General features: G+C 40.4%; 2 protein-coding genes across 3 annotated transcripts in view; one reads left to right on the top strand and one right to left on the bottom strand.

Moving 5' to 3' along the window:
- creb3l1 (cAMP responsive element binding protein 3 like 1) overlaps positions 1-24,533 on the top strand; it is a 33,228-nt gene extending 8,695 nt beyond the window's left edge. The window contains exons 2-13 of the mRNA XM_022769860.1: positions 2,033-2,165; positions 3,806-3,892; positions 12,897-13,051; positions 13,180-13,261; positions 13,481-13,680; positions 14,697-14,843; positions 15,111-15,169; positions 17,678-17,746; positions 20,312-20,414; positions 20,511-20,664; positions 21,112-21,277; positions 21,363-24,533. Coding sequence (XP_022625581.1) covers positions 2,033-2,165; positions 3,806-3,892; positions 12,897-13,051; positions 13,180-13,261; positions 13,481-13,680; positions 14,697-14,843; positions 15,111-15,169; positions 17,678-17,746; positions 20,312-20,414; positions 20,511-20,664; positions 21,112-21,277; positions 21,363-21,399 — 1,392 coding nt within the window. The 3' untranslated portion in view covers positions 21,400-24,533. The remainder of the gene's footprint in view (positions 1-2,032; positions 2,166-3,805; positions 3,893-12,896; positions 13,052-13,179; positions 13,262-13,480; positions 13,681-14,696; positions 14,844-15,110; positions 15,170-17,677; positions 17,747-20,311; positions 20,415-20,510; positions 20,665-21,111; positions 21,278-21,362) is intronic.
- On the bottom strand, positions 23,053-27,128 carry LOC111239917 (putative nuclease HARBI1). Of its 2 annotated transcripts, none has more exons than XM_022769861.1 (7): positions 27,069-27,128; positions 26,212-26,377; positions 25,897-26,099; positions 25,644-25,743; positions 25,337-25,544; positions 25,069-25,244; positions 23,053-24,868 (listed from the first exon to the last, which is right to left on the bottom strand). In XM_022769861.1, exons 2-7 carry the CDS (start codon positions 26,374-26,376, stop codon positions 24,668-24,670), a joined length of 1,053 nt encoding a protein of 350 aa, XP_022625582.1. In that variant the 5' UTR covers position 26,377; positions 27,069-27,128; the 3' UTR covers positions 23,053-24,667. The 2 variants fall into 2 exon arrangements, with proteins under 2 accessions (XP_022625582.1, XP_022625583.1); XM_022769862.1 differs by having other exon boundaries at positions 23,057-24,868; positions 25,644-25,731.
- Positions 27,129-27,180: the final 52 nt, after the last annotated feature.

The following is a 27,180-nucleotide window of genomic DNA, read 5'->3' as shown; positions in this document are numbered from 1 at the left end:
TCAAATCTCACATCAGTTCACAGTTTAGTTTCAAAACATCAGCAGTTCTTTATTTGTCATGCACTCCTGTTATTTTACCCACCGTCTGTATGCCTACCTTCTGTGTGTGTTTGTGCTTAACTCCATGTGGTTTCATTAGACAGCTGCGTGTGTCCCAGACTTACACCACAGACACACTTGATCTCCCAAGCAAAGTCACACATACACACTGAGATAATGCATGTGTGAAGGTGTGAGTGGTACTTGTTTGCAAAGAATATTGCAGAACATACCAAGGATTCCCATACTCCTGCAGTACATCGTGTACAAACTGGCTTGTTTCTGGTTACTCTATTTCATCGCCATGCCTCTCCTTCTGCAGTGATGGACATGACTACAAGCACTGCAGTTTTCATGTTTGCATGCATTTAAAATGATGAAGCCAAGAAAACAAAAGCCAAACACACAATTGTAGCAAACCAATCCTATCTGTAAATATGAAAAAATGTTAACTTCCCTGCTCATTACAGATAATTGGCTTCTGATTACAACAGGACACATTTACCTATCAAAATAAAAGTATACACAAATCGTTTTAAAACCATTTGCTCTGTTGCAGCTAAAATAACAATGAAGGAAATATTATAGTGTCATACATAAGTACTGGTAAGTATCATGCAGGGGGTTTATCAGAGCTGCCTGCTGTTTGATGAGAGTGGAGTATGTGAGGATGGAAAACCCAGAACAATGAACCGAAAGAGGGTGAAATGCTTCATAGAGCTGAGAGGAACTGTGGAGTCGGATGAGTTCTTTGTTGGTTCATCACCACAAGTGACCCCTTTCACATTACACATGTGATCCATTGTTGAAAAAATATTGAAGTTAGGTCTGTATTTATTATCTCAGCGCTGTCTTCATTGTTGCTACTGGACTGATTTAATCTGCTGTGACACACTGGCAGAACTGAAGCTAATTTCCAGGAATAAAACATGTAAATCAATTTTGTATTTGTTGTTAATCAAATCGAAGTTATTTCTGTCACTGTGTCTGTGTGAGGAGCCTCCAAGCACAGTTTACTTGTGTAGTAATAGGTTCCAACCTATCCATGTGTGTGTGTGTGTGTGTGTGTGTGTGTGTTTGTGTGTGTGTGTGTATGCTTTTATACTGCTTTGTGCATGTTTGTTTAAGAGAAGGGTGACTCATATTGTGTGTGTATGTGTTTGTGTGCGTGTAAACCAGTGAAATCAGAGCACCATGCTGTCCCAGGCTTCCAGAACAACGTCTCTCAGCTCAGTGACTCATTCATCCTCACTAAGGATGAATCTATCAATGCTGTTTCCCACTCACTGACTCTCCATGCCATTAACACAGTCTAGATTGTCTAGTTTTCTGACACTTTATAGACAAAACAACCAATTGATTGATTAAGAAAAGAATTGGCAGATTAATTATTGATAGAAAATAAGTATTAGTTGTAAGTAAGTATCTTTTTCCAGGTCTTAAGATTTCATATTAACAGTCGCAGAAATCTCAGCATTTATCCTTTACACTTGCAGATTATTACACCCACAAATGCAAACTGTAGAAAGTTAGCATGCTATGTTAGCATTAGAGTTGAAAGTATGGTTGATAGGAATATATTTATAAGCTCTAGTTCCCGGACACTCCAAGCTGAATAACTGCAAGGCAAGGCAAGGCACCTCACGTGTCCTCGCTGCCCTGTGGAAATCATGTATCTCCGGTCATTTGTCAATAGCTAAGAAGATGATGCATTTTTAAAACATAATCCTATTGTTTTTTTTTTATCTTAAGTACCCACAAAGGTAAACATAATCTTTCAGTTTATATGAAAAATTCTAAATCACTAAGTTTGGAGACACATGGTTTTCATTAGATGCTGAATTGTTGCACAGACTGTACAAATTTACCAGCTATATCCAATGTACCACAGCATATTTCTTTATTTGGAGTGGCAACTAACTAAAGAAAACAATTTCCCATTTTATTGCATAAAATAACTATTTTTGTCTCCATGTGTCCTCATGTGTTCCAGCCTTTCTCAGGTGATCAGATGGACGACTTCAGCAGTGAATTATTCAACAGTTTCTTTGACGACCATCTATTAGAGCGACCCCTGCTGGCAGACAGACCTTCCCTTTTACACATGGACATAGACAGCAGTCCAGGTCAGCTCCTCTTTTATTATGAAAAATTATCATTACAAGAACACACATGCCGTGTACAGTTCTCCACAGTTCCTCACAGTATTGAAATGCAAGAACACACTGGGATTTGTGCAGAAAATGAATGTATGTAATGCCTAACAGTGCAATCCAATACAAATGCACCAGGGGGTTGGAGCACAGCGGTTGATTCCTCTGAATTCCTAATTTTTTCCATTATTAAAATCTCACAGCAGGTAAAAGAAGTGGGTTGGTGGAACTCTTTCCAATGCCCGACCACTGTCTTGAAGTTGCTTGCTTTGAAATGCTGAGTTTTCTTCTGCTCCACTCATAGTCACATGTAGATGACCTTCTTTGTTTCCTTGACGAACCTCCAACAGTGCAGCAGCCAGTTGTTCCACTCCTCAGCCAAAGTCTGGGTAGGAAAGACCCCAGTCCCATTATTTGGTTTAATTCGAAAGCCAACACTCTGTGCACGAAGACCAACTGTATCAAGTTGTTACTTCTCAACCACTGAAATCAAACCGTCTCGGCCTTCCCCAGAGTCAAATTCCATGATCTGAGAGCCAGTTTCTGCGGCCAAAGTCTGAGACTTCCAAAACTCCTGCCTCTTAACCAGCAGGAAACACATTGGACTTTTATCCCTCACCTAGCAGGTGCTGGCTCTGTGAAGAGGAGGCCCTAAGCTGTTGGTTCAGGCTTCCGCCGGCTGAGCTACCACAAGGCACTCACTTGCAAAATAAACTCCCAGACCTGCATGAATGGGTCCTGGTATCCCTGCTCAGAGTTAATGTAGGTTCTCTCAGTCTGTTGAAGCTGTCAGAAGGATGTAGCACTACTTGTCAGACTCGTCACTTGAGACAAATCATTGGTGTCGTGATCACTAGAGTGGCTGAGGCCTCCACGGTGAGATGGCTATGATTGTAGGAAGCAGTAAAAACATTTTGACGGACGTGTTTTGAAAGATGTTGAATTTATAGATTCATAACTGTCGCATCCACCTCTTAACGTAAATGTGAGGGTGATCTAAATGTTGGCCTCATGTCTAAAAAAGCCACAAGTCAATTTAATGTAAAAGTCAATCTAACTGGGTTGAGCATTTTAACATTAACAACAAGTCTGAATTGAAATCCTTCAAATTAATATTGATATACCTTGTGCCGCAGCAGCACAAGGTTAAATATGCATAGAGAGAGCTTAAATGCATCTCTTTTTAAGAGCACCACAATAACTTTAGTACCAAATTATCATCTCATATGCATAAGGAAAATAAAATTATGAGAGTCCCAACTTAACAGCTTGTCATCATAGGTCTGTGCACTGTTTGACATTGTAAAACAGACATCAGATTTTGCTATCTAAATGGAAAAATACATAATAAAACCCATCACTTATGGAGCCCGTGAGAGAACTTGGAGCGCTCTTCTTCCTTCATATCATTGCTCTTAAACTCAACGCTGTGCTCCACCTGTTATACCGCTCCCTCTTCCCAGTCCCAGATAACACAGTATTGCAAAGCGGCAATAAACATGTACATAACTGGCACCTATATCTGAATGACAAACAGCCATTATTTTAACAGGTAGATGAAACCAGTGTATTGTACATATTCCATGTCTGAAAAAGGCTTTTGAATCTGTCAGATATTCAAGCAGAGCACAGCTACTCTTTGAGTGAAGACTCCGCCCCCCAGAGCCCAGCGCTGTCAATCAAAATGGACCAAGAGTCTGGTAGGTCACTTGATATTTTCATATTTTCTTCTTAGTTATCTTAGTTTATGCTTCCTGGAAAATCTGCTGCTGATGTTTAGTCTGGTTCTTTATCATGCCGGTTATCAGGTTGGCTCAGGTTCCTCTCTGATGAAATGCTTAACATGCAGTCTGACCCTGCTGTCTGTCGTACAGTACACACTCTGATTGGCTGAATCCACTGTCTGTCATGTAATATGTGTGATGATTGGCTTAATCTGTTGTCTGTTATGTTGTGTGTAGGAGCAGTGCCTCATAAAAACACTGTGTATTTCAAACCCTGCTCTGTTCGTCTTTGTCTTTCTGCCTTTCTCAGTCTTTGTGACTCATCTTCCCCATTATCCCCTGCTGTCTTCCTCTCCTTCTCTGTCTGTACCTGACTGTCTCACTCTGTCTGTCTGTCTGCTGTCCTTTCTCCGTTTGTCCCGGGGATCCTGCTGCTCACAGCAGGATCCCAGTCTGAGCAGTTTTCCTCCAGCTAAGCCCTGCCCACCTAACACACACACACAGACTCACACACACATACACACACACACACACACACACACACACACACACAGGCTCACACAACACTATGACAAGCATATGGTTTTGAGTCTGCAGCTTTAGCCGAAGCCAGCGGAAACTCTCTCTCTCTCTCTCTCTCTCTCTCTCTCTCGCTCTCTCTCTCTCTCTCTCTCTCTCTCTCTCTCTCTCTCTCTCTCTCTCTCTCTCTCTCTCTCTCTTCTGTCAGGTTATCTTTCTCACTTTCTCTCCCTGTCTCTATCTGACTCTCCTGTTTTCTATCTTTCTCTGTCTCCCTTAATCCAATTAAATCCTACTTTATTGGTATGAATATCAGATTATCTGTATTGCCAAAACCGCACATTGAGCAAAAGGAGTGTAATTCACATTTAAAAAAAAAACAACTGTTTGATGTATGCGTTGCCAGTGCGTGCATGTGTTTAGCTTAGTACTGTGAAATGGAATATTTCTGCAGATAATAATTAGCTTCAGGAGAAAATAAGATCCAGGTTGTAAATCAATCTCAGATAGAGTTAGAGTCACTCCAATCATGTATGCTTTGGTTAGAATGTAAATTTACTGAAGCCAAAGGAAGCAGAAAGTTATGTAGATTAAAATGCCATTAAAATGATATATTACTTAATAAAATAAAGCATTCAAACTTTGCTTCAAATTCAAGCTTTGATTTCAGGCTATTTATAAGGTATATATTACTTTCGTGTGTTTCCATCTGTAGTTGTGTAACTGTCAACTCAAGCTCACATATGGAACACATACACACACATACACACACATACACACACAAACACACACATGCACACACACATGCAGACAGAAAAGCACATATCATTTGCATTTGAATCTATTCCAGTCTATTTATTATTGAACTTCATCCAAACTTCATTTTTACAACCTGCATCTGCTCCATAAATCCTGAGCATAAACTTTGTGGTACTTACTTTCCAACAGTTTAACATCTCTACCTTGCTGTATATCAACTGCGCAAATTATATACACTACGGCTCACAAGTTTTAGACACCTCAGTTTTTCCACATGTTATTGAAATGCACATAGTTTAATACCTCAGTATCTCTGATTTTGAATCCCAACAATGTTGCAGAAGTTCCCATTAATGTGTTGCACTTGTCAGCCTTGCTTTCACCTTGTGTTCAGTTCATCTTAAACCAGCTCCATGGGGTGTAATTCTAGACACTGTGCTGCTCTTCATCATGTGAAGCCACCACCTGGTTCTTTTTGGCTCATTATCTTGCTGTAGTAAGAAGCTCTGACGAACCAGTCTGGCCTGATACTTTCTGATAGTTTTTTTCACACCATTCTGATAGTGATAGATAGGACTACTTCCTGCAGTACAGTACTGTCCGAATGATGCATCAGTTTGTTCCAACACTGCCTTCGTACAGACAGAGGATTTGTAAGTCATCAACCTGTAGGAACTGTTTGCTTTAACTTTCAAGGCTTGATTTACGTCCATTGCTGCTGGAAAGTTGTAAATTAACCAGTTTCTTAATTCCTGAAAAAGGGATTTTTACTTTGTGCAGTTTACCGCTACCATTTAATATTCTGATTTTTTTTTTTTCACTCTTTTATACTTGAACAAATATTTTGTGCCACAGCTGAACTGTTATTTGCCATTTTGGCATCTAAATTATTTTGACTAGGCTGCTGCAGCTGCTCCATAATAATAGTGAATCATTTCAAGGGTGGACTTCAGCATGTTGTTCTTTAGTTTTTTGGTACTGTTTGTGGCATTTGGGGAAGGTGATTTTGTTTCAGCATATACACAATAAATGTGAACACAAAAGCACATACTGAAAGTCCCTGATTCTCACAAGCATTTTTTCCAGGAAATGGCAGAAGGTTCTGGCAAGATTTTCTCATAAATTCTGTAAATTCTTCATCGGTATTCAACTCTAATCTCAGATGAAGCTCAGTGCAGAGAAGAGACTCTCTCCCTGCACTTTGTGCCTTTTTCCAGGCGCTCTCAGCATCCACTGAGAGCACAGCAGTAAGAGCAGCAGTTAGTTTATCATGATGTTTCATGATGATGCCGTTTAATTAACCACCTAGGGATGTTAGAAGTTGTTGACCTTTCAGAAACAAAATTAATCAGTGGGTCTTTCTCTGTTTAAGGTCCTGCCCAAGTAGAATTACAAGGTTCGTAGATCAGAAAAGCAGAAGTTCAGATCTCATAACTGATCACAGATAAAATTTGGATCATTAAATATTCTTCCAGGAAGCTGCCAGATAAGAGACCCTACAAAATCTCCCACTTTGACCACAGTGCTCAAATATCTCCCATGATGCAGTGTTTGAATTACAGAGGAACCACAAGGGTCTAAAGTCGCTTTTTGGCTGGAAAAAATAATAATGGTTTATTTTATTGATCATAACATTGTCACACTCCTATAATAGTTGATATGACATGAAAATAAATCAAACTATAGCCCATGTGTTCACCCGTGGCCAGATGAAGCTCACTGTAGATCCCAACTATTATTAACTTTTAAATGATGATGAATCACACCTTTACTGCACCATGTGAGCACGTTATAATACGGAGTTGATATTGTACAAACTGGACAACACAACAAGCCAATACATTTCACAGTAGCTTAGCATTTAAATCTGTCGGTTTGTGTGTTTTATGGCACTCACCAGACACATTCATATACAGGATCATCGATACTTAAGAAGTTTAGCAAGTTTTAGCTTTCCTGTGTTTGTCTTACCCTCTCTCTCTTTCTCTCTCTCTGTCTGTGGTCTCGTTGCTCTTATACAGTCAAAGAGAAGCTGTGTATTTTACTACAGCTCCTACTGTGCGGCTCCATCTATTGTTTTAATACAGCTGCTGTCCCACAGAGATCAAACACAGTCACCACCTCTCCTCTGTGGCGACTGCCAGGAGCCTCTGGTCATTAACCACTGCTCCATCAGAGGATTTCTTACCTGAGTTTACAAGATTTTACCCACACACACAGACTTTCTTTTATTTTTTCTGTTAATACAGCGTCCAAAGAGATTCCATTAAATGGTAACTGAGAGGATCAGGTTTTACTTTTATTACTTCCACTCACAGCATCCCCCACTCTCTATCTCCTGTTCTGTATGTGGGATGCAACACATTATATCAACAGTCCCTTCATTATTTGGAAAATGTCCTCTGATGGGCCAAGGCTCAAAATTATAAGACAATTTTGATCATGTTGGAATCATCAGGTCCTTAATATTATCTCTATTCATGTTGTAAGTATGAACAGAATATTTTTTTTAACTCAAACCTCCCCTGTGACAGTGTCAAAAGATGTGTCACTTGGTCTCTGATGATCGGTTTTCCTTTGCATTGGCTAACAGCGAACAGCTTCTGTTATCCATTAAAAGCCTTGTAGAAGGCTTCCAATCAAGCCCTGGCTTAACGAGAGCATGAGGCTTAACGAGGCTGAGGTTAGCAGCAGGGCCGGCCTCATTAGGAGAGACCTCTGAGGGTCTGACTTCTACAGTGGATATACAGAATAAGTAAACGGTGCATCCACCCAAAAACTGAATCCATTTGTTTCTCCTAATCTCTCCTGTCAATGAGTCGCCAGGCTGATCGGTGACATTATTAAAAATGACACATTGGAGGTAGCAGTGAGGGCCGTACTAATAAATCATTCAATTTATGGAAAGATTTGAACAAAAATTTTGATATTACAAAACAGGTATTGATGAGCTGGTTGGAGTTAACACCACACCTGAGAGCCTGATATGTCTAATTTGATAATGATAGTGACATGTCACTGCACATAATTACTTTATTAGGTGCAGCTGTGTTTTCCGTGCTATGGCAGCACTGTGTCCCTTCAACTTAACACGTTACACCCACTGATACACAGCTTCCTCTGTGTGTCCTGTGTTTTTCTCAAATTGTCAAATGTTTTTCTCACAATTTTCAGGCATTTTATAAAACAAACAATGAACTATTAGAGTGAAAATAATCAGCCGATAAATGGAGAGAAGAAATAATTATTAGCTGCAGCCACACTATACCTACCTTACCTGACTCTAGGGATATACCGCATGTTGCTGATGTAATGACACTAACATGTGCCGCCTTGCTGATTCATTAGCACTCCAGTGTTCTGAAATCCAGCTCATTATGTACTCTGCTGATCTAGAACAGAGCTGAAACCACAGTATAAATAATAATGATTTTGGTAACACTCAGACTTTCCCTCCAGAGCCTCCGCCAGGTCAGAGTTTCCTCTTCACCAACATTTTGGTTCGTGTCAGGCTATCTGAAAACCTAAAGACCACCCTGATATTTGTGGTGACCCCCTGACCTTCCCTCTAGTGCGAACATCAGTTCAAAATGTCGACTTCTCTGCAAGTCCTGACAGACCTTTTTCACAGCAGACATTTCGACTTATCAGAGCAGGGAAAGAGCAGGTGAAACAAATGTCAACGGTGGCTCAGTGCCATCAAGTATCCCGGCAAGGCATGACAGTGAGTCAGCATGCACAGTGCCAGCACAAGCTCATCTAAATGGAAATGGGAAAAGGGAATGCAGTTGTTTTTAATGTTATCAATCACTCTTGTGGTTTTCCTGCTATGCCATGCCAAAACGTCTGCTCTGAAAATATTTATCCAATAGGATAATGGGCAGGTTACCATGAAGTTTACTGATCAGTATGAACAGTACATGTTCATGTTTGTGGCCGTTTTGCTCTAAAATGAACTCAAAATCTGAATTTAATTAGAACCAGTTCAGCTGATACTAATAAACATCTCTATTGGCTCAGATACTGATCTTGCAAATCAACTCAAGACTTCTCTCATAACCAGCCAAATGGTTATTTTTTGACAATCTTGAGGTCAGAGTTTATTTCTGATATTGAGTCCACAGATTACAGTGTTGAGCTTGAAACTTATTGGCTTTAGGTTTGTCTAAACCAGCAGAAAGAGGCCGCAGAGATTTGTTTTTAGGATGGATCCTCTGCTGTAGTGATGGACAGGATACCAGCTCTCTGATGGGCACACACCTCCATCCCCCTCTGCTTCTGCCCAACACACACACGCGCATGCACACACACACACACACACACACACACACACACACACACACACACACACACACACACACACACACACACACACACACACACACGGCTTGTAAACTTCAGAGCATTTTACCAGCAAAATGTTGCTAGGAAACCAGGAGGTGATTAAAATGACGTTCACTCCCAACACACACACACACACACACACACACACACACACACACACACACACACACACACACACAGCAGCCCTTGTCTTGTTAAACTACTACTGCTCTCTTTCCATACACCATGGGAGCCTTTTAGGTGAATGTGTGTGCTGTGACAAACATCAAAGTGTCTCACCTGGTGTTTTATTCCAAAGAGAAAATGCTGACTTGATAAAACATCACACACCCCTCCTTCTCAACCTGAAGTTACCTTTTAGTTCCTGGTTACCTCTAAAAAGTTTCATCGTTTCACTTTTGAATTTAAAGTCAAAGTTGAAACAAAACACTCATATCGACTGTTAGTTGGACTTTTGCCTAATGAGGCTTCCTTGGAACAGTGCCTAATCACTTCACCTTTAAAAGGGTCTTAATTGAAAACACACATTGTGAACGTTCAGCTCCGGTGGGGTGAACAAGCACTGTGCAAATAGAACATTATTTTGCAGAGAAGATATGTATAAAAATGTGTGTCAAAGACATGAACGTAATTCCTATTTGATGTAATGGTGCAGACACAAAAACATTATATAGTAGAAAGAAAAAGAAACGGTCAGAACTGATGTCACGGAGGTCAAGGCATCCTGAGTTTTAGTCCTGTAGCACAGGTTAAGCTCCATCTGCAGCTGGATAGTATATTTCTTTAGACCCTGTCTGCCTGGTAAATGCCCACAACTCTACACCTCCATTTAATAACACTTTAAACTTGTCTCAAATCCCTGATGATATCACTACGCCATCATTAGGGAAGTTCCCCTTGAGCCACAGGTGGTATTATACACCAGTCTTTGCAGGCTTAGTAGTACTCCCCATGACTAGTAAACCACTTCTTCATGTGTAAAAATTGATAGAAGGCTCCTTTAAATCCACCTAATGAGAAACCTGATGGAAAGATCAGAGATGACCCGTCAGAGAAAGGCCACCTAGTCTGTTAACTCTGGATTATATAACGCTATGGACTGCAGCATCTGGATTCTGTCCCTCAGAGAGAAATTAAGTTAGCTGGATAGTGTGCAGAGTAAAATCTGGAAACGACCAAATCTGGGGCATGAACAGAAAAACAGCTGTTCCAGGCTTTCCTCAGTGCAGTTATCCAGCTAACTCGGTAATCTTGTTTTTTGAGGCATCCTCGAGGAGACTCTTCCCAGTGGGAAGAATTTCTTCAGGCCCTCTCGGAGTGGAATAATATCCTATAATGTTAGAGAGAAGTCCAATGGTGGTTGCAAGAGGTTCTCACATGGGTTACCAAGCTGTGTGGGAGTCAAGGCTGCCCTTTACCCACTGTAGGGAATTTTGGAAAAGTCAACAGGACAGTGAAGTCTAAATATAATATAATCTCTTAAATACAGTGCATTCAGAAAGAATTCAGAGCCCTTCACTTTTTTCATATTGTGTTATGTTGCAGCCCTATGATAAAACTGTATAAACTCATGTTTTCCCTCATCAGTCTACACTCAGTACCCCATAATGATAATAATCATTTATTAAAAAGGAAAAAGTGAATTATCACATTGACATAAGTATTCAGACAGTTTGCTATGAAGTTTAGCTCAGGTGCCTCCATTTTCTCTTGATCATCTTTAAGATGTTTCTGCACCTTGACTGTCCAGTCCACCTGGGGTCAATCCAGATGACTGGACATGATTTGGAAAGGCACACATACCTGCCTGTATGAGCAAAACCCAATCTACGAGGTGGAAGGAGCTGCTGGAAGGAGCTGCCTGTAGAGCCCAGAGACTGGAGCCTAAAAAACCTCCAGAAGGAGAACCATCACTGCAGTGCTCCACTTATCTCGGCTCTATGGCAGATTAACCAGACGGAAGCCTCTCCTCAGTGAAGGTCTGCATAAAAAAAAAAAAGCACCTAAAGGAGTCTCAGACTGTGAGACGCAAGATTGTCTGATCTGATGAAACCAAAATTGAACTGTCGGGGCCTCAATTTAAGTGCCATGTCTGCTGAGCTTGAGCTTGAGAGGATCTGCAGAGAGGAATGGCAGAAAATCCTCAAATCTAGGTGTGCAAAGTTTGTTGAGTCACAACCAAGAAGACTGGAGGCTGTAATCGCTGCCAAAGGTGCTGCAACTACTGAGTAAAGGGTCTGAAAGGTTATTGTGAATATAAACATGCTAAATATTAGCCTCACACCAATTTCATATTCTATTTATGTTTATATTCCTCCCAAGCACTAATATACGGATGGATAATATTCATTTTATTATTATATATTTATTAATGTGTTTTCATATTAGCTGAGCTGCTTTATTGGTTGGGAATCACTGGATGACAGTCATTGTAGTTCCCTATTGTTCATTTTGTTTGATAAACATAAATTTTCTGCACTTCACATGTGTTTTTGCTGAAGAATTGTGATGATGCTCCACAAGAAACATCTGTCCCTCCCAGAGTTCATTTCAGAAGCTGGCAGGGAGGACCAGAGCCTCCTCATTATCCTGCCCACTAGGACAACAAATACACCAGGAGTGCCAGTGACTAGCTTTTCTGCAGCCGTGCAGAGACACTTATATCCCTAAAAATACTTTCTGCAGGTCACGGCAGACTAAACACTGGAGTACCTGTCACATGCTTCTAGAAATATATCCTCATTGTGTTTTGGTGAACCTCCTTTGAAATTGTACTCTCAGCCCATTGTTGTCACTCAATTATGCATATTTTCGACAGTGTTTAAAGGCTGCAACTGTTTCTTTTCTGAGGAGGGATACTGAAGACGAGTTGCCGGTTCACCCTGTCTTTTTATTTCAGGGTAGATACACACTCACAGGAGTCAAATTATGCACCACAGTTGCCAGAGTGACTTCGTCCAGCAGTCTGTAATAACCAGCCTGGTCAGGAAGTGCTCAAATGTTTTGGGAAAGCTCTTTGAAAGTGTGATTTATAATCTACCAGTTACTTCCCATTGGAAGACCTACAGCAAAGCCTCCCTGAAGAGAAATACAGTTGTTTACTAAATTTGCTACAAAAATTTAAGCACAAGTATAAGGAAACTTTACAGAGATGTGATTTTCATGATGGCAGATGACTTTACATTATTGGGGTTAGTTAGTAGTAGTAGTAGTTTTAAAACATAGGCCTACTCTCACAGGTATTTTAAATATAGAGATTCAGCACAGACCTACAAAATGATACAGTTTGCCCATCGCCACATGGACACATTTCAATGTACATGTGGACATTTATTGTGATATTCTGTCTTTTCCTTAGAGTTTGAATGGAGCTTCAGTCAGGACCTGTCAGCCATCTTGGTGAAACAGGAGGAACCTGATGTGGTCCAAAGGTTAGATCCTCAGCCTCTGGAAGGCCCGCCCCTCATATTAAGCCCAGCCCCCCCACACAGAGGATCGGCTTGGAAACACACGGTTAGCATCCACCACACCACAATGAAAAACTTTGTATAATGTTGTTGATTTTCTCTGCTCCACTCAGAGGCGACGTTCATCAGCATCACTGCTGTTTGTGTTTCTGTGTGTGTTTGTTGTTGCTGCAGGAGCACAGTCAAGATGATATGAAGCCAGTGGCTATAAAAGATGAACCCAGAGAGATTGGACAGTATCTCAGCCTGCCCAGCGGTACATGCAGCAGACAGATGCACAAACACACCCACATGTTACACTGGCATCACAGTTCAATTCTGCAAAATTGATCAATATAGGAAGTGACACAAATGTATCTAATCACCACAGTCTCTTCCATCTTTTCAAGAAAACATGATCCAAACATTCAGATGTGTTTTTGTATATCCTCAGTTTAAAATAGAAGCACTCATTCAACACTGTCCTCTTCTGTAGACGACGCTCTCCAGCTCCCGCCCACCCCTCCCAGCAGTAACCACGGCGACAGTGACGGCTCCCTGCCTCCCTCCTCCCCACACCTCCCTCTGCCCCCGTCTTCCCCTCAACCACAACAGAGACCAGGAGGTCGCGCCTCTTCCTCCTCCTCATCCTCTTCCTCCGCCATCTCCTCTTCACCTCTCCTCACTGCACCACATGTGAGTAAAAGAACGTAATGCTCACTCAGGGATTATATGAAAGTCATTAGAGCTACCGCCTGTGGGTGCTTATTCACTGAGACACTATTGTTCATTTAATGGCTCATGGTTCACGAATAGAGAACAGCAGATATGCTTGGTAAACATTTGACGTTTACTATAATTTTGGCAATTACAAATTCCACCTCTAATGTGCATTGTGCAAAAATTGTTGCTCCATTAACATATTATGCTTGAAATCCAGGCTGGGTTGAGATAAGAGTATAGATTTTGTTATAGTTACAAATTATTTGACTATACTGTGTATTGTGACAGAGATGTACTTTATATTACCTTTGTTATCTTGTCTGCCACTGTGAATATAGAGAATTAGTTTCGTCCTAACTTCAGATACTGTATCGTTGGGATACAACTGTGGTTTTAGGGTTAAATCAGTCCAAGTATTTGCCTACAAAATTCAGTCAAAATCTGAATATTCAGTGTCTGACCATTGTCGGTCTGATTCAGCTTTTTTCCGAGCAAATGATTCACATTTGGACTCATGTCATAATGTTATTTCTTAAATGTTTATACAGGATTGCTCAATGTCAGCAAAGAAATGTGAACAGCTGAACTGCTGTAAAAAAAAACAAAAAAACAGCACAAATGTTAAAGGATTGTTCTTGTGCCATGATGCAACAGGATCCTGTTTTTGGTGTTATTCAACAATGACATCCATAAATGAAGGGACAAAGAAGTTTGAGAGTTTCAGTTTGTTGTAAACAGATAAACGCTGACGCCGTCTGTCATAGCATCAGGTTTCAGTATTTTTCCTCATTTATCTCTTTTCTCAGAGAAGAGCGAGTGTGTTTGAATGCATGCTGACGTGGGTAATCAGACACAGAACCTTTTGAGAATTTGGTGAATCAGTTTAACTCTTCATGTAGACGAAAACGTGATGAGTCAGTCCCATGCAGGGTTTATTTGAAGATAAATTGTTGTTGCGTGGTTGTTGAAGTGTGTGTTCCATTGTGCAGAAGTTGCAGGGTTCAGGACCCCTCATGCTGACAGAAGAAGAGAAGAGGACCCTGGTTGCTGAGGGTTACCCAGTACCCAACAAACTTCCTCTCACCAAGAGTGAAGAGAAGGCACTGAAGAGAGTCAGACGGAAGATTAAAAATAAGGTAAACACAGCACCTTTTATTCTGTTCATGTTCACAGCAGCACTGAACATCTGATTGAATAAAAGCTATTCACAGAATGATTCTGACTGACTGGGGGGGGGCATTACTCAGAATCAAATGGTGATGCTAAAACAGAAATAGTTACTGAAATAGTCTCATGATGTCAAACATTTCCTGCAGCTGCTCTGTAGCTCCACCTGAAGAAATTAATTAGGGTGCCTAATTCTCAAAAAAAAGAAGATAATGTTTGTCTGTTTTTCTTCCCAGATCTCAGCTCAGGAGAGTCGGAGGAAGAAGAAAGAGTATGTGGAATGTCTGGAGAAGAAGTAAGGCTTGGAAAAAATCTTTGCCTTTATTTTTCCGTTCCTTTTCCACTCCTCTTTGGTTTACCTTTGTATCTGTCTGTCATTTTGTGACTTCCAAACACTTTTTTTCTCATTATAGTCCCCTCAAATGGTATTAAAGTTACCATACTACAATATCTCATGGCCACTATTAAAATCAGAAATTCTGTGTTTAGTGTTTGCACCAGTTTTACTAAATTGATCTTTAATTAATCCAAAACTAAAAACTGAATCAATTGTAATTTTTGAATTTGGTGAACAGATGTTTGTGGCACAGTGACAGAATCTTTAAGGATAATTCTGGTGTTATTCTATGTTTTTCTTTTGTCAACAAAGAAAATACCAAAACCAATGACGTTTTAAGGCGTCAGTTTGCTTCATATAACCAGGGTTGTACAATATGTCGATGAAGTCAGACAGTCAGATGACCCCTCTTTTTGAAGCATCTGAATCTTTCTCTCAAAACTTTTTGACTTCCCTACCCTGTCCTTTTTAGCAAAGGTTGTGCAAACAGGAGTAAATAGTGCACTGATTAGGGACTATTTTAATACGTGAATTGATACACACTTTGTGCTCCAGAGTATTTACAGCAGCAGGACAGTACATGTATGTATGTGTGTGTTCATGTGATCAGTGTGGATCATTGATGTGCTTTTAGTAGTTGTAGGACAATAAGGAGGTTTGTGAGAATTGAATCAGAACCAAATCATGCCAGTTACATAGCGATGTCAATGCAGTGAATGAATAACTTTTTCTTCCATTTCTCCGAGCTGTTTTAACAATGTATTTTAGAGTATTGTCTTTGGTCCAGAAGGCAGCCATGTTGGTCAGTGAGGTTTTCCATGAGTTGAATCTAACCATAGGCCTTTTTATACATAATTGTGTGCTCTTTATGTACATGACCAGCACAGAGAATGAAAAATGCAACTGGCAAAGAGAGAAAAGACAGAATTGTGTAATGCTGAAGTGAACTTGGCAGTTGAAGTTCAGTTAAGATGCCGTTTTTGTATTTAGAGGTTTTCCCAACTGGTTCAGAGCTGAGTGCGGTAACAGACGCTAGAGCTCTGCTGGGGATTACACTGGGGGCAGCACACCCACAAACGCACAGGTTATAGCGGGGTTAGATTTCACCAGCACTCATCTTGTCTCTACGTCTTCTGATTCATTAAAGAACCTCAGAAGTGAACAGAAAATCCTTTCTCCTCCTTCCCTTTCTTTCCTTTGTTATTCTGGCCTTTCTTTGCTATGGCAGGACTCCAATAACCTGTTGAACACATGGGTCAGACCGAAAGAGACTCTGACAGCGAGAGTGAAAGAGAGATGAAAATGTGGGGGTGTTTTGACGTTGCATAAAGTAAATTGGTGTAGTCCTTTGATAAGTACCAATAGAGGTTCCTACAGGTGGTAACAAAACGTCATATTAATCCCATCAGGGTAAGGAGAGAGTTGTGTTATCTTTCAACTGAATCAGGAGAACAGAGGTAAAAACAGAGATCCTCCTCTTTATATCCTCTTTTGTTGTTGTGTCTGTTTTGAAGACGAGGGCAGAATTACTGGATGACCCCGCCGAAAGAAAACAGCAGGACGACTCGCTGGAAGGAATGTGAATGAATGAGCCGTATACAAACGAGGAGGAGATCAGGAGGATTATGAGGAAGAGAGCGAGAGATTAGCAGGATGTTGGATTGATAATTGAGATCAGTAGGATTAGCAGAGATGACACAGGATAGAGGAAGAAAAAAGAAAAAGGGATGAGAGGGAGAGAGTCTAGAGCAGGAATCTCTTATCTCAATAAAAGATGTTTAAATGTCATTTCAAAATGCTTGAACACTTCTAAAATATCTGTAAAGAATCTCAATGTTGAATTAAAATGATCCATGTTGTCTCTAATATGTCAATATATAATCCCTTTCTTGTTTTTATTAGTTCTTAGGTACATTACAAGTGTATTCAATAGTTGTTTTTGGATGAAAAGCTGAAATATAACCAATGTTAACTGTCCAATACTCATCTACACAGCCCCTGAAGTCCCATAGATTCACCATCTTAGTTTACCATGTCAGCATGGTAACATCTGCCACTTAGCACAGCTGAGGATGATGGGAATGTCATCGGTTTTGAAGTAAAATATTGGACAAATTAAAATGTCAACCTGCTGGTGGTGCTACAGGAGAAGTTAAGGGGTCAACAAACTCATGAGGACTCATTATTGGATACAAAATATAATGGTAATCCATTCAATAGTTGTTGAGATATTTCAGTCTGGACCAAAGTGGTTATTCAGTGTTATTCATAGAGCCGTGTCTCTACTGTGGCTAAGAGTGAAAGTGTATTGTCAGTCAAATTCAGTGAAACCACCTGAATAACTCTTGATTCTCTTAAGCTTCAAACTTTCTGATCTGAGTAGCAGAGTCAAAATGTTGACAAAAATGTGTGTGTGTGTGTGTGTGTGTGTGTGTGTGTGTGTGTGTGTGTGTGTGTGTGCATCAGGGTGGAGAACTACACGTCAGAAAACAGCGACCTGTGGAGAAAAGTAGAAAACCTGGAGACTGCCAACAGGTGAGGCTTCTTGCACACACACACACACACACACACACACACACACACACACACACACACACACTCAGGCTGATATTAGTGTTGTTTTGCCGCTGTGTCTCTGAACAGACTGAAGCTGTTGTGCGTTGGCTCCAAACATTTATAACACAGATCCAGGATTCATGTAATGATGTTTGGATTATCATCACTGAAAACAGCAACAGGACAGCAACAAGTTTGCAAAGAATGCAGCCTGATAATGTGAGAGTTGACTGATCGGTTGCAGCAGGGCTGGAGAAACTGGTTCTCATTTATCTTGGAGAAATAACGATTATTATAACTGCGAGCCAGAAAAACGCTGCAGCCATGTGGTCTTCAAAGGACAAAAGCACTCTACTGTAGGTTATACATACTAGTATTTATGCTCTGTATGTATAAAACGTTTGGAGTATATATACAGTGAATTACACTGAGAGAATTATAGGAGAAATTTATCTGCTCCATAAGCAAAGTTTAGACTCACCCTGCTCCATTTGTCTCCTCTGTTATTATAACAATATGAAACCAATCTGCTATTATCCTGGAGTGGGTGGGTAGATGGGTGGGTGGGTGTGGTGAGATAGACGTTTGAGGGTTGAGAGGAGGGGGGGTGTCTCTACAAAGTCTGTCTGTCTGTCTGTGGCAGAGTCAGTCTGTCATTAAAGCTGCGAGTTAACAGTAGCTTTCATCATGGTAGGCAACCCCCTCCCTTCCCACCACACACACACGCACACACACACACACACACACACACTCTCTCTCTCTCTCCCTCAGATGAATATGTGAAACCACCACACAGGGGAACAATGACTTGGCACAAAGTGGGAAACATGAGTCAGCACACTCATTCTCACATAAAGTCCAGAATATGTGTGTGGGTCTTAAAAAAAAAAAAAAAAAAGGTTCTTAAACGACTGAACTAAATTTAAGCTCCTAGTTCCTAAAAATGCCCCAGATGCAGTTATTAGTGGTCATTTTGTTCTCCGTGCAGTGTTTTTTCTGTACTGCATGTCTGATTCATACAGATCCGGTTCGTGCTACTGGTTTATTAGTTGTACAAGAATAGTTTTAACTCCAATTCCATGCAGCATTAAATGTGTTTTTTAAAAAGTGTTAAATTTGTTTCGCACAAGTCTTTTTTTTTTTTTCACTGCAATTAAATCTGACCAGACACTCACTCAAACAGGGATTTTTCACAGATGTTTATTTGCTGTCAGATGAGAAGATTTATAATGATGTCAGCTCTGTGAGCCCAGTTCAGCCCAGTGGTTAAGGGTATGCTTAGCCTAGCTTAGCACAAAACATTTGAAGCAAGAGGAAAGTGCTAGCCAAGCGCCCCTAGACGTAAAAGAACTCATAACAACTCTGAGCAATGTTTGTCTCATGTTGATTTAATGCATTCATTTAATTTTTTCATTCTTGTGCTGAATATTTACATACACTTTCATTCATCCAGTCAACCAGCATGACCTTTGGAAGACACTGTATATTTTAAGCAGCAATAACTGTAGCAGTAAATTACTGTGGTTTTACATCAAAGTCCTGTGTGACTGATGCTGGTTAGTATCATCCCATGTACGTTTATTGCAGCTGGCAAAATGCTTCACTCTGGTGCACGTGACAGACCTCAGCATGGAAATTTAAAATATAACATGTAGCAGGAGACTGACTCACAGCTCCACTCATTGTCTCGTTTAATCACCAAATCTGTGATAGAATGATTAACCCGTTTAGTGTCTGGTTTAGTTTCTAACTCATCACATGACTCAATGACTTGCTGAGGGCTGGTTCGCTGTGTGCGGCAGTAACTGGTTCTCTGTCTCCACTCAGTGGTGAGAGTGTGTCCTCACAGCCCCTGACAGCTCATACCATCAGAACCCTGCTCTCCAGATCCCACTGATATACTTTATCGAAGTGTTTTACCTTGGGTACACTGTTTAACTCTACTGCTCTTTACTAACTGGCAAAACAGCAGCAGATCAGGTGGTTAAAGTTTACTGTAATCAACCCAGAGTCGAGCAGCACACAAGGGGAGAGAAACTCTCTGGAGGGACATCGTAGATTTTAGGTGAAATAAACTCTACGTCTCAGTGTGTGCGTAACTCTTCCTGTGGTTTCCAATGGCTTTACATGTGCTGAGTATACTGTACTTAGTGGTGGATGGACAGTCGAGCCATGTGTGTGAATGCACACGCTATGGACATAAACACATACTCATTAAAGAGGCAGAATCACAGGGGTGCTTCCTGCCCCGAGTTTAACCTCTCAGGCTGCTCTTCCTCTCAGACTCTGCACAAATCATCAGGCTCTAATCCCAACCTTGACCATCTGGAAATACTGAAATATAAGAATTTTAACAGGTTGAACTTCCTTGAGGTGTTGGATTCCTCCAAGTGCTCCAAGACACCTGTATTAGAAGTTCTCTGGCTGCCCTTGACTAAGGCAATAGGCTTTAAACTGCTTCCTGCTCTTTTATACTGGGGATAACTCTAACACAAAGCAGCTATTTAATATTCTTCTGTAATGTATCTGTCTTGTTCTCTCTAGGTCTCTGCTACAGCAGCTCCAGAAGCTCCAGTCATTGATTTCAGGGAAAGTTGTTCCCCGTTCTTGTAAAATGGCCTCAACTCAAACAGGGACATGCCTCATGGTAAATACTGCTGCTGTTTTAAAGTTCTTCACACAAAAAAATATATACATAATGATTATATATTGATGGGAGTGTTTTGTTCCTCTCTCTGTGCAGATGGTGGCTGTGTGTTTTGTCCTGGTGTTGGGCTCCTTCTCCCCCTGCCTCTCGCCCCTCTCCTTCCTCACTCACACCTCCTCTTTGTCCTCCACCTCTTCCTCCTCCTCTCCTCCCCCTCTTCCGTCAGCGGACCTCTACACCACCAGTCAGGGTAGGTCTAGAAATAAACCATCCCAGTGGACAGTATATGACCAGTTTGTGACGTTCAGGGCAAGATTTCAACAGCCTATAGTTCAAGACTTAAAATGCATTCCACCTCCCTATAAATTCACTTCCTTTAACCACTTCCACCACTGAAGTCAGGCGGTCATCATGTTAAATACCACTCTGTTGTGCCAAGACCCATCCTGTGAGTGGTGAGAGAAAAAGTCTGCTAGACTGTACCCAAACTGAAATTCTACAAGATGATGTCCTAAAATGTCCCCGAAGATATTCAATTTACAATAATTTAAGTCCGATAATTGAAAACCATCGCACTGAAAAAAAGCTTCGAACAGCAAATATAATGTTTGATAAATGAGTGCACACAAATGCTCTAATTCTATTTTAAAAATGTTGACATGTACAGCATGAAAACCGCTGCGTGTTTGTGTTGCAGTGCGTTCCCGCAGCCTGCTCTTCTACAATGAAGGGGCTCCACTGGAGGAGAGTTCAGTGACAGAAGGGGAGAGGCTACAGTCAGAAGCCCACTCCCACATCCAGACAAGCCGCTACACAGCTGACGCCCACAGCAACCAGACAACTGGGCCCAAGTTAGACCGGAGGTGAGAACCACACTCCACTGGTACTGTGATCTCTCTCTGTTACATATCAAACAGTATTAATTCATTTCCTCTCTTCTGTCCTCAGAGAAACAAAACCAGACGGAGTCTCAGAGTTTTTCTGACGGACCGCATGACCCCTCCTCCCATGACTTCTCACCTCTGACCCCTAAAAAAGCCAAAACCTCCGGAGTCCTGAGCTCGGCAGGCTTCATATCAACATCCAACTGGACCAAAACATACCTGTGTCTACATTACTCTGTCAGCAAGTCCATCATCATCATCATCATCATCATCATCATCATCATCATCATCATCATCATCATCATCATCATCCCTTTTAGCGAGTGACTTTCTCTGCTTCAAGACTTCACGACTCATCCTCCACAGCCGGCGTCCTGCTCGTACGTAGCGCTTCACTTCTCTGCTTCAGCAGACTCTGCTACACCTGAATACTTGATTTTAAAGGGACCTTATTATTGGAGTTTCCATTTTTATGCATTAAAATACAGAATAATTCATTGAATACCCAACTAATCCATCCATATTCAGCTTAAACAACCATACATTACATGAAAAACATGGTCATGACACACATAAAACAGCCACTCTCGCCATGTAGCAAAGAGAAAACAGTGATACATCCTGCACCTTTATACCCAAAAACATAAATATGGAAACTTGACGGACCTCCACTGTGGGATTTTGGTGTATGTCAGCACGAGGTGTTCGTACTCTAGATCCACTACATTGGATCACTGCTTTAATTTTTAACCAATCACTTACTTTATGTTAATCAAGGGCTGCAACAAACGATTATCGTGATTATCGAGTCATCTATCAGTTATTCTTTTGACTAATCAATTAATCACTTAGTCCAGAAAATGTAAAAAAAATGTGAAAAAGGCCTGTCACAGTCTCCAAGAGGTCAAAGTGACATCTTTAAATGTCTTTTTTTTCAGATTCTCACATTTGAGAAGCTAAAGACAGAATTCTTGGCATTTTTCCTTGGTGATTAATTGATTATCAGAATTGTCGCTGATTCATTTTCTGTCATCAGCTAATCGAGTAATCATTTCAGCTCTTTTAGAACAGCACATTTGAATGCAACATGAGTTGCTACAAACACATCCTGTGTAAAAGTGCCTTTCACTTGCTTCAATCAAATATGACTAACTTGGCCTTACACCTAATGTCCACACAGACGATTATAGAGGCGGAAATGTAACTCTAACTAGATTACACACTGTTTAAATCAGAGCTGGCCCTGGTCTCTTGAGGGTCTGCGTGAGGTTTCACCAATTTCCCTGGTTGTTGTTTCTTTTAACGCATCATGAACTGGATGAATGTTCAGAATCCAAACATTTTATTTCACATGCCTCTCAATGTATTTGGGGGCATCGCAGTAAAAGCTTTGTGGCAAAATCACCTTGGCTATGAGCCAGCTTTGGTTAGAACAGCTTAAAAAACCAGTTGTGTAATGGGTTTTCAGTTAGAGTTACAGTTAAACATGTAATGTGTTTTAATTTTACATTTTTAAAGTTTTAGTTTTTCATTTTCAAATTCTGACCACAACTCTATATTATTTTTGGGCAGGAAACCATATTTTCATATCCAGGGACCGTTAAAGGGGTTCTGACAGAGGTTGGGAAAGAATGACATAAAAGTATTTTTATGGAATTAAAAAATTGTATATGTAATATATTTGCAGCATCAAAAAAGAGCATATTTAATTTATGCAACAAAAAAAGAAAGAATGAAATGTTTTTAAAGTTAGTTTATCTTATTGTCTCATTTTTCTAAATAATGTTTACAAAAAAAACACAAAAATTCAACTTATAATATATTCTGAGCATCAAAAAAGGGCATATTTATTTTATGCAAAAAAAAAAAAAGGAATTGTATGTTGTGTTTTGGCATTTAGGATGATGTGAAGTTTTACATGATGGTGTGTAGTTTACATGGTGTGTCATGGATTGTAAAACTTTGACATGATCTGTTTGTGTCTTTTAACTGTAATACAGTCTTTATGTTTCACTGCTGTCGCATGAAAACCTCCGTGGATCTTTTTTATTCCCTTATGATTTAAAAATCAATTGAAAAAAATCCAATTTTACCCTGAAGCTAAAGTTCTTGACCCAAAAAGCCAAAGAAATTTATCACAAACCAACTGCAAACCTGTAAAAGTTATAATATCAGTAATGTGTAATATAAATATTTTTCTGCTATAAAAACATCTAATGACCTCGAAGCAGCAGAGGAAACATCTAAAACATTAACTAAATGAGCTCATGCGACAGCAGTGCATGTTGTATTTATTCCTGTTTGTAGAAAGTGTGTATATATTGATGAAGCCAATCAGGGGACTAAAACATTCCAGGAAGTAAAACACCGCTAGCTTTGTTCTCTCTACAATTTGAAGGAACACCAGGACATTAGAAAAAAGTTTTTATTTCTTCACCACTATTCTGACAATGTAAGAAAAATCAATGATACTCCTCAAAAAAAATGTCATGGTATTCCTTCAAATTAAAAGTTATGAAAACAGATGTTTCACTGTCCCAGTCCAAATCCTTGAGGAAACAATTACAAACTATGACCATAAAACATCCAGAAATCCTTTTTGATCTTCACAACATTACAGTTCACTAAGATTTTCTATTTTTCTTCTCTGTTCATTTCATTTTGTGTCCCTCATGCTAAGCGTACACAAAAACATCACGTGACTGCAGCCCGTTGCACAACCATCCTGTCATTCTCGCCTTTAACAGTCTTAATGCACCAGTGTACATAAATAATGACAACTTAATGTGCAGATGTTGTAAATAAAGGGCCTTGTTTTTGTATTGTGACATAGTCCAAGATTTTAACCTGTGGAATTACGTGGGAAAGGGAAAAAATAGGAGAAAAAACAGTGGATATTTGGGGAAGAAGGTGGGGAGGGATTTTAAAAAATAGCAGGGAGGGTGACTTTTTCCACTTGTAAAGAAACCTGGATGACACAGTAGCTTCACACAGTTTGAATAGTTGTACAACACCAGCAAGTGCTTGATTATTCTAACATCTCCATGAACATTTGGAGTCCAGAGAGAATAATCCAGCACTTCCCAATGAGTTCAGTTGTTTGAAATGTGTTTGGATATAATGTTGTCTTGGTTTGTTGTATAGTGTCTTGCATGTTCCTCCATATATAACTATATTATCTTAGTGTAGTCAGTAGAGTAGAAACCAGCAAAATATTAAAAAACTGCATCAGCAACACTGTGTCTGTAGAAGTTCTTGCTTTATATGTGACTTTTGTGACTTGATTTGCTCTGGTTCCAGTCTTGACATAATCTTCATCTCTTTGACGTCTCCATGAACTCGACTTGAGTCCCGAGTCCAGCCAGTGCTTTAGCTGAAGTGTTTGAGTATGAGCTGTTGTCTGAGGTCCTCTGCCTGGCTGTCGCGGTCCTCAGGTCTCTGTTCCAGGCTCTCAGGCTGCTCCAGAGGGTCGGTCCTCTCCAGGGTCCAGGCGTCTAGTCCAGACTGCAGGGAGGCGTTGTGGAGGACACAGCAGGCCAGCAGGATGGACGAGCTCCTCTCTGGAGAATACTACACGGGAGATGACAACAGAGGCCTTGATAAATATATGACACTTCTCATAATGTGAATGAAAAACTGAACCCATTTTTCAGTGTGGTTTGTAGAAATGTAAAATTGCAAAATACATTCTGCTGTATTACTGGGCAGTGACATATTTGAAACAGAATAGAACAGTGTGGAATAAAACAGACTAGAATAGAAGAGAGTACCTGTAGGTATCCTTTGGTGCCATCTAGACATCTGAATCTGGTCTGGATGGCTCTGAAGGTTCTGTCCACTATCTCATGTGTAGCAGTGTGGGCCAGATTATATCGAAACTCTGCAGGGGATTCTGGTTTGTCAACCGGGGTCATCAACCACTTCCTCAGAGGGTAACGACAGTCACCTAGGAAACAGGAAACCTCTTACCTCTGTACCAACATGTAACTCGAGTGGATTTTACAGAGTGATGCAGGAAGATTATAATCTGCATCTCACCCAGCAGCCAGCCCTTCTCTGTGTCCTGCAGCTGTTTGTGGAGAGCAGATCTTTCTAGAACATCGGTGTCTTTGAGTCCACCGGGCCAGTGGGTCTCTGCGCTGAGTAACAGTCCTCGGGCATCACAAACCAGCTGGCAGCCCACAGAGTGAAACCCCTTCTTGTTCACATACGACGAGTCTTCGCTGTTTGGAGCTTTGATGGCAACCTGGAGATCAAGAGCAAAGAACAGGGAGAAAGAGGGATCAGTCACCATCAAATACATACATAGTGATCAAAAGTGTTGATATAGTATAATACAATAAACCTGAACACAGTCCAGCACCCCCAGAACTCCTGGAAATCCTGCAACTCTCTGAAACTCCTGGAAGGACTGCTCTCTGCTGGAGGGATCCCTGTTTGGACAACTATTTCTGTTATTATGCATTTCCTCCTCTTTCTATAAAGCTTAATTTATGCTTTTTACTCTTAATATCTGTCTATATATGCAACAGCTACATATTAATACCACAGGAACAAAGGTCATCTCTGTAAACCAACTCAATAGCATGGTGTCATACCTGTTGAACATGATGAACTGAGGAGCTTTCTCCACCAGGGCTTTGGTCACATTGGACACACATCTTGACATCGAAGCCTGGCTGATCCCGATAGTATCTCCCATAGATGTCTGGAATGAGCCAGATGTGTAAAAGCCCAAAGCAGCCAATACCTGGACCTCAGGACTGATGGCTCTGGACCGCTGGGTACGTCTACATAGAGCCTAATACACAGACATAACAAGAGAAACACGATATGGTAGTTTATGCAGATCTGAGAAAGGCATACGTTTATTTTAAGTGCGCAATAAAAACTGAGGATGAGGAAATACTCACCTCTCTGAGTAATTCCACCAGAAACAGAATAAACTCTCTGGGGAAGCCAAATTGTGTGAGGAGGAAGTTATCTGAGACAGAATCCAGGTCAAAGCGGTCCAGGGTCTTATGACCTCGACCATGTAAGAGTAGATCGCAGTCCAAGATGGCTATAGGGATCGCCATGCTGTAGGTAGTTATACATTTACATTAATAAATGAGTTGGATGCATTATGAGATTCTTGTTATAATCTTATTTGGCATTTATGGTGATATATTTACATAAATACAGTCATTTCCACAAATAACAATCTGCTTCAAGGTTGTCCCGTTATGTTTTTTTTTTTTGTTTTTTTTTTACACCTATTGATACTGCAAATTCTCTATTTCTTACCTTACAAATAATATCTTTTTGCGCTGTATATTGCACATACATGTTATTGCACTTTCATTTAGTTTCATTGTATTTTGGTGCCAATATAACCTTTGCTCACTGAAGAAATGTGTGACGATATGACTTTCTAGCATGCATTTAATTGTACTGCTGTATGTTTGCATAGACATAAAATTGAGATAAACCTAGCTATCGAGCTCATTATGTCTATTACATTTAGACATATTTACCCCTTTCACTGTCGACTCTAACCTATAAAATGATAGGGTTTTGAAAACATGAAAAAACTGTTCTCATGTTTAAAAGCGTATCATCAGTAAGCAGCTAACGTAAGCTAGTTAGCTACCTAGTGTTTAAAATGTCCTAATTTCAACTTTGAGTGCCTGTGGAAACAACTCTAAGAATTCACGTAGGCAAATGGCCATAAATGAAAAAGAAGGCATTGTTCATTTATGCATTATTTAGAAAAAATCGCTTACTTTACCTAAGTCATGCAGCATTTGTCAACCAAAACAAGCCACAGGAACACCTAACATGCGTTGCGTTCGCAGATTCGACACAGAGATTGGTACCATGTCTTTTATGTATAGATGGAC

This window comes from Seriola dumerili, unplaced genomic scaffold (assembly GCF_002260705.1).
Source record: "Seriola dumerili isolate Sdu_G_001 unplaced genomic scaffold, Sdu_1.0 BDQW01006251.1, whole genome shotgun sequence".
Classification (NCBI taxonomy): Eukaryota; Metazoa; Chordata; class Actinopteri; order Carangiformes; family Carangidae; genus Seriola; species Seriola dumerili.
The sequence above is the reverse complement of the archived record's forward strand: the minus strand, read 5'-3'. Positions and strand labels throughout refer to the sequence as shown.

Coding starts and splice junctions, on each gene's coding strand:
- LOC111239917 (XM_022769861.1), bottom strand. CDS start 26,376: ATGGCGATCCCTATAGCCATCTTGGACTGCGATCTACTCTTACATGGT. Junction 25,744..25,896: donor CAGTTCATCATGTTCAACAG/GTATGACACCAT, acceptor TAACAGAAATAG/TTGTCCAAACAGGGATCCCT. Junction 24,869..25,068: donor GCACCAAAGGATACCTACAG/GTACTCTCTTCT, acceptor TCTCCCGTGTAG/TATTCTCCAGAGAGGAGCTC.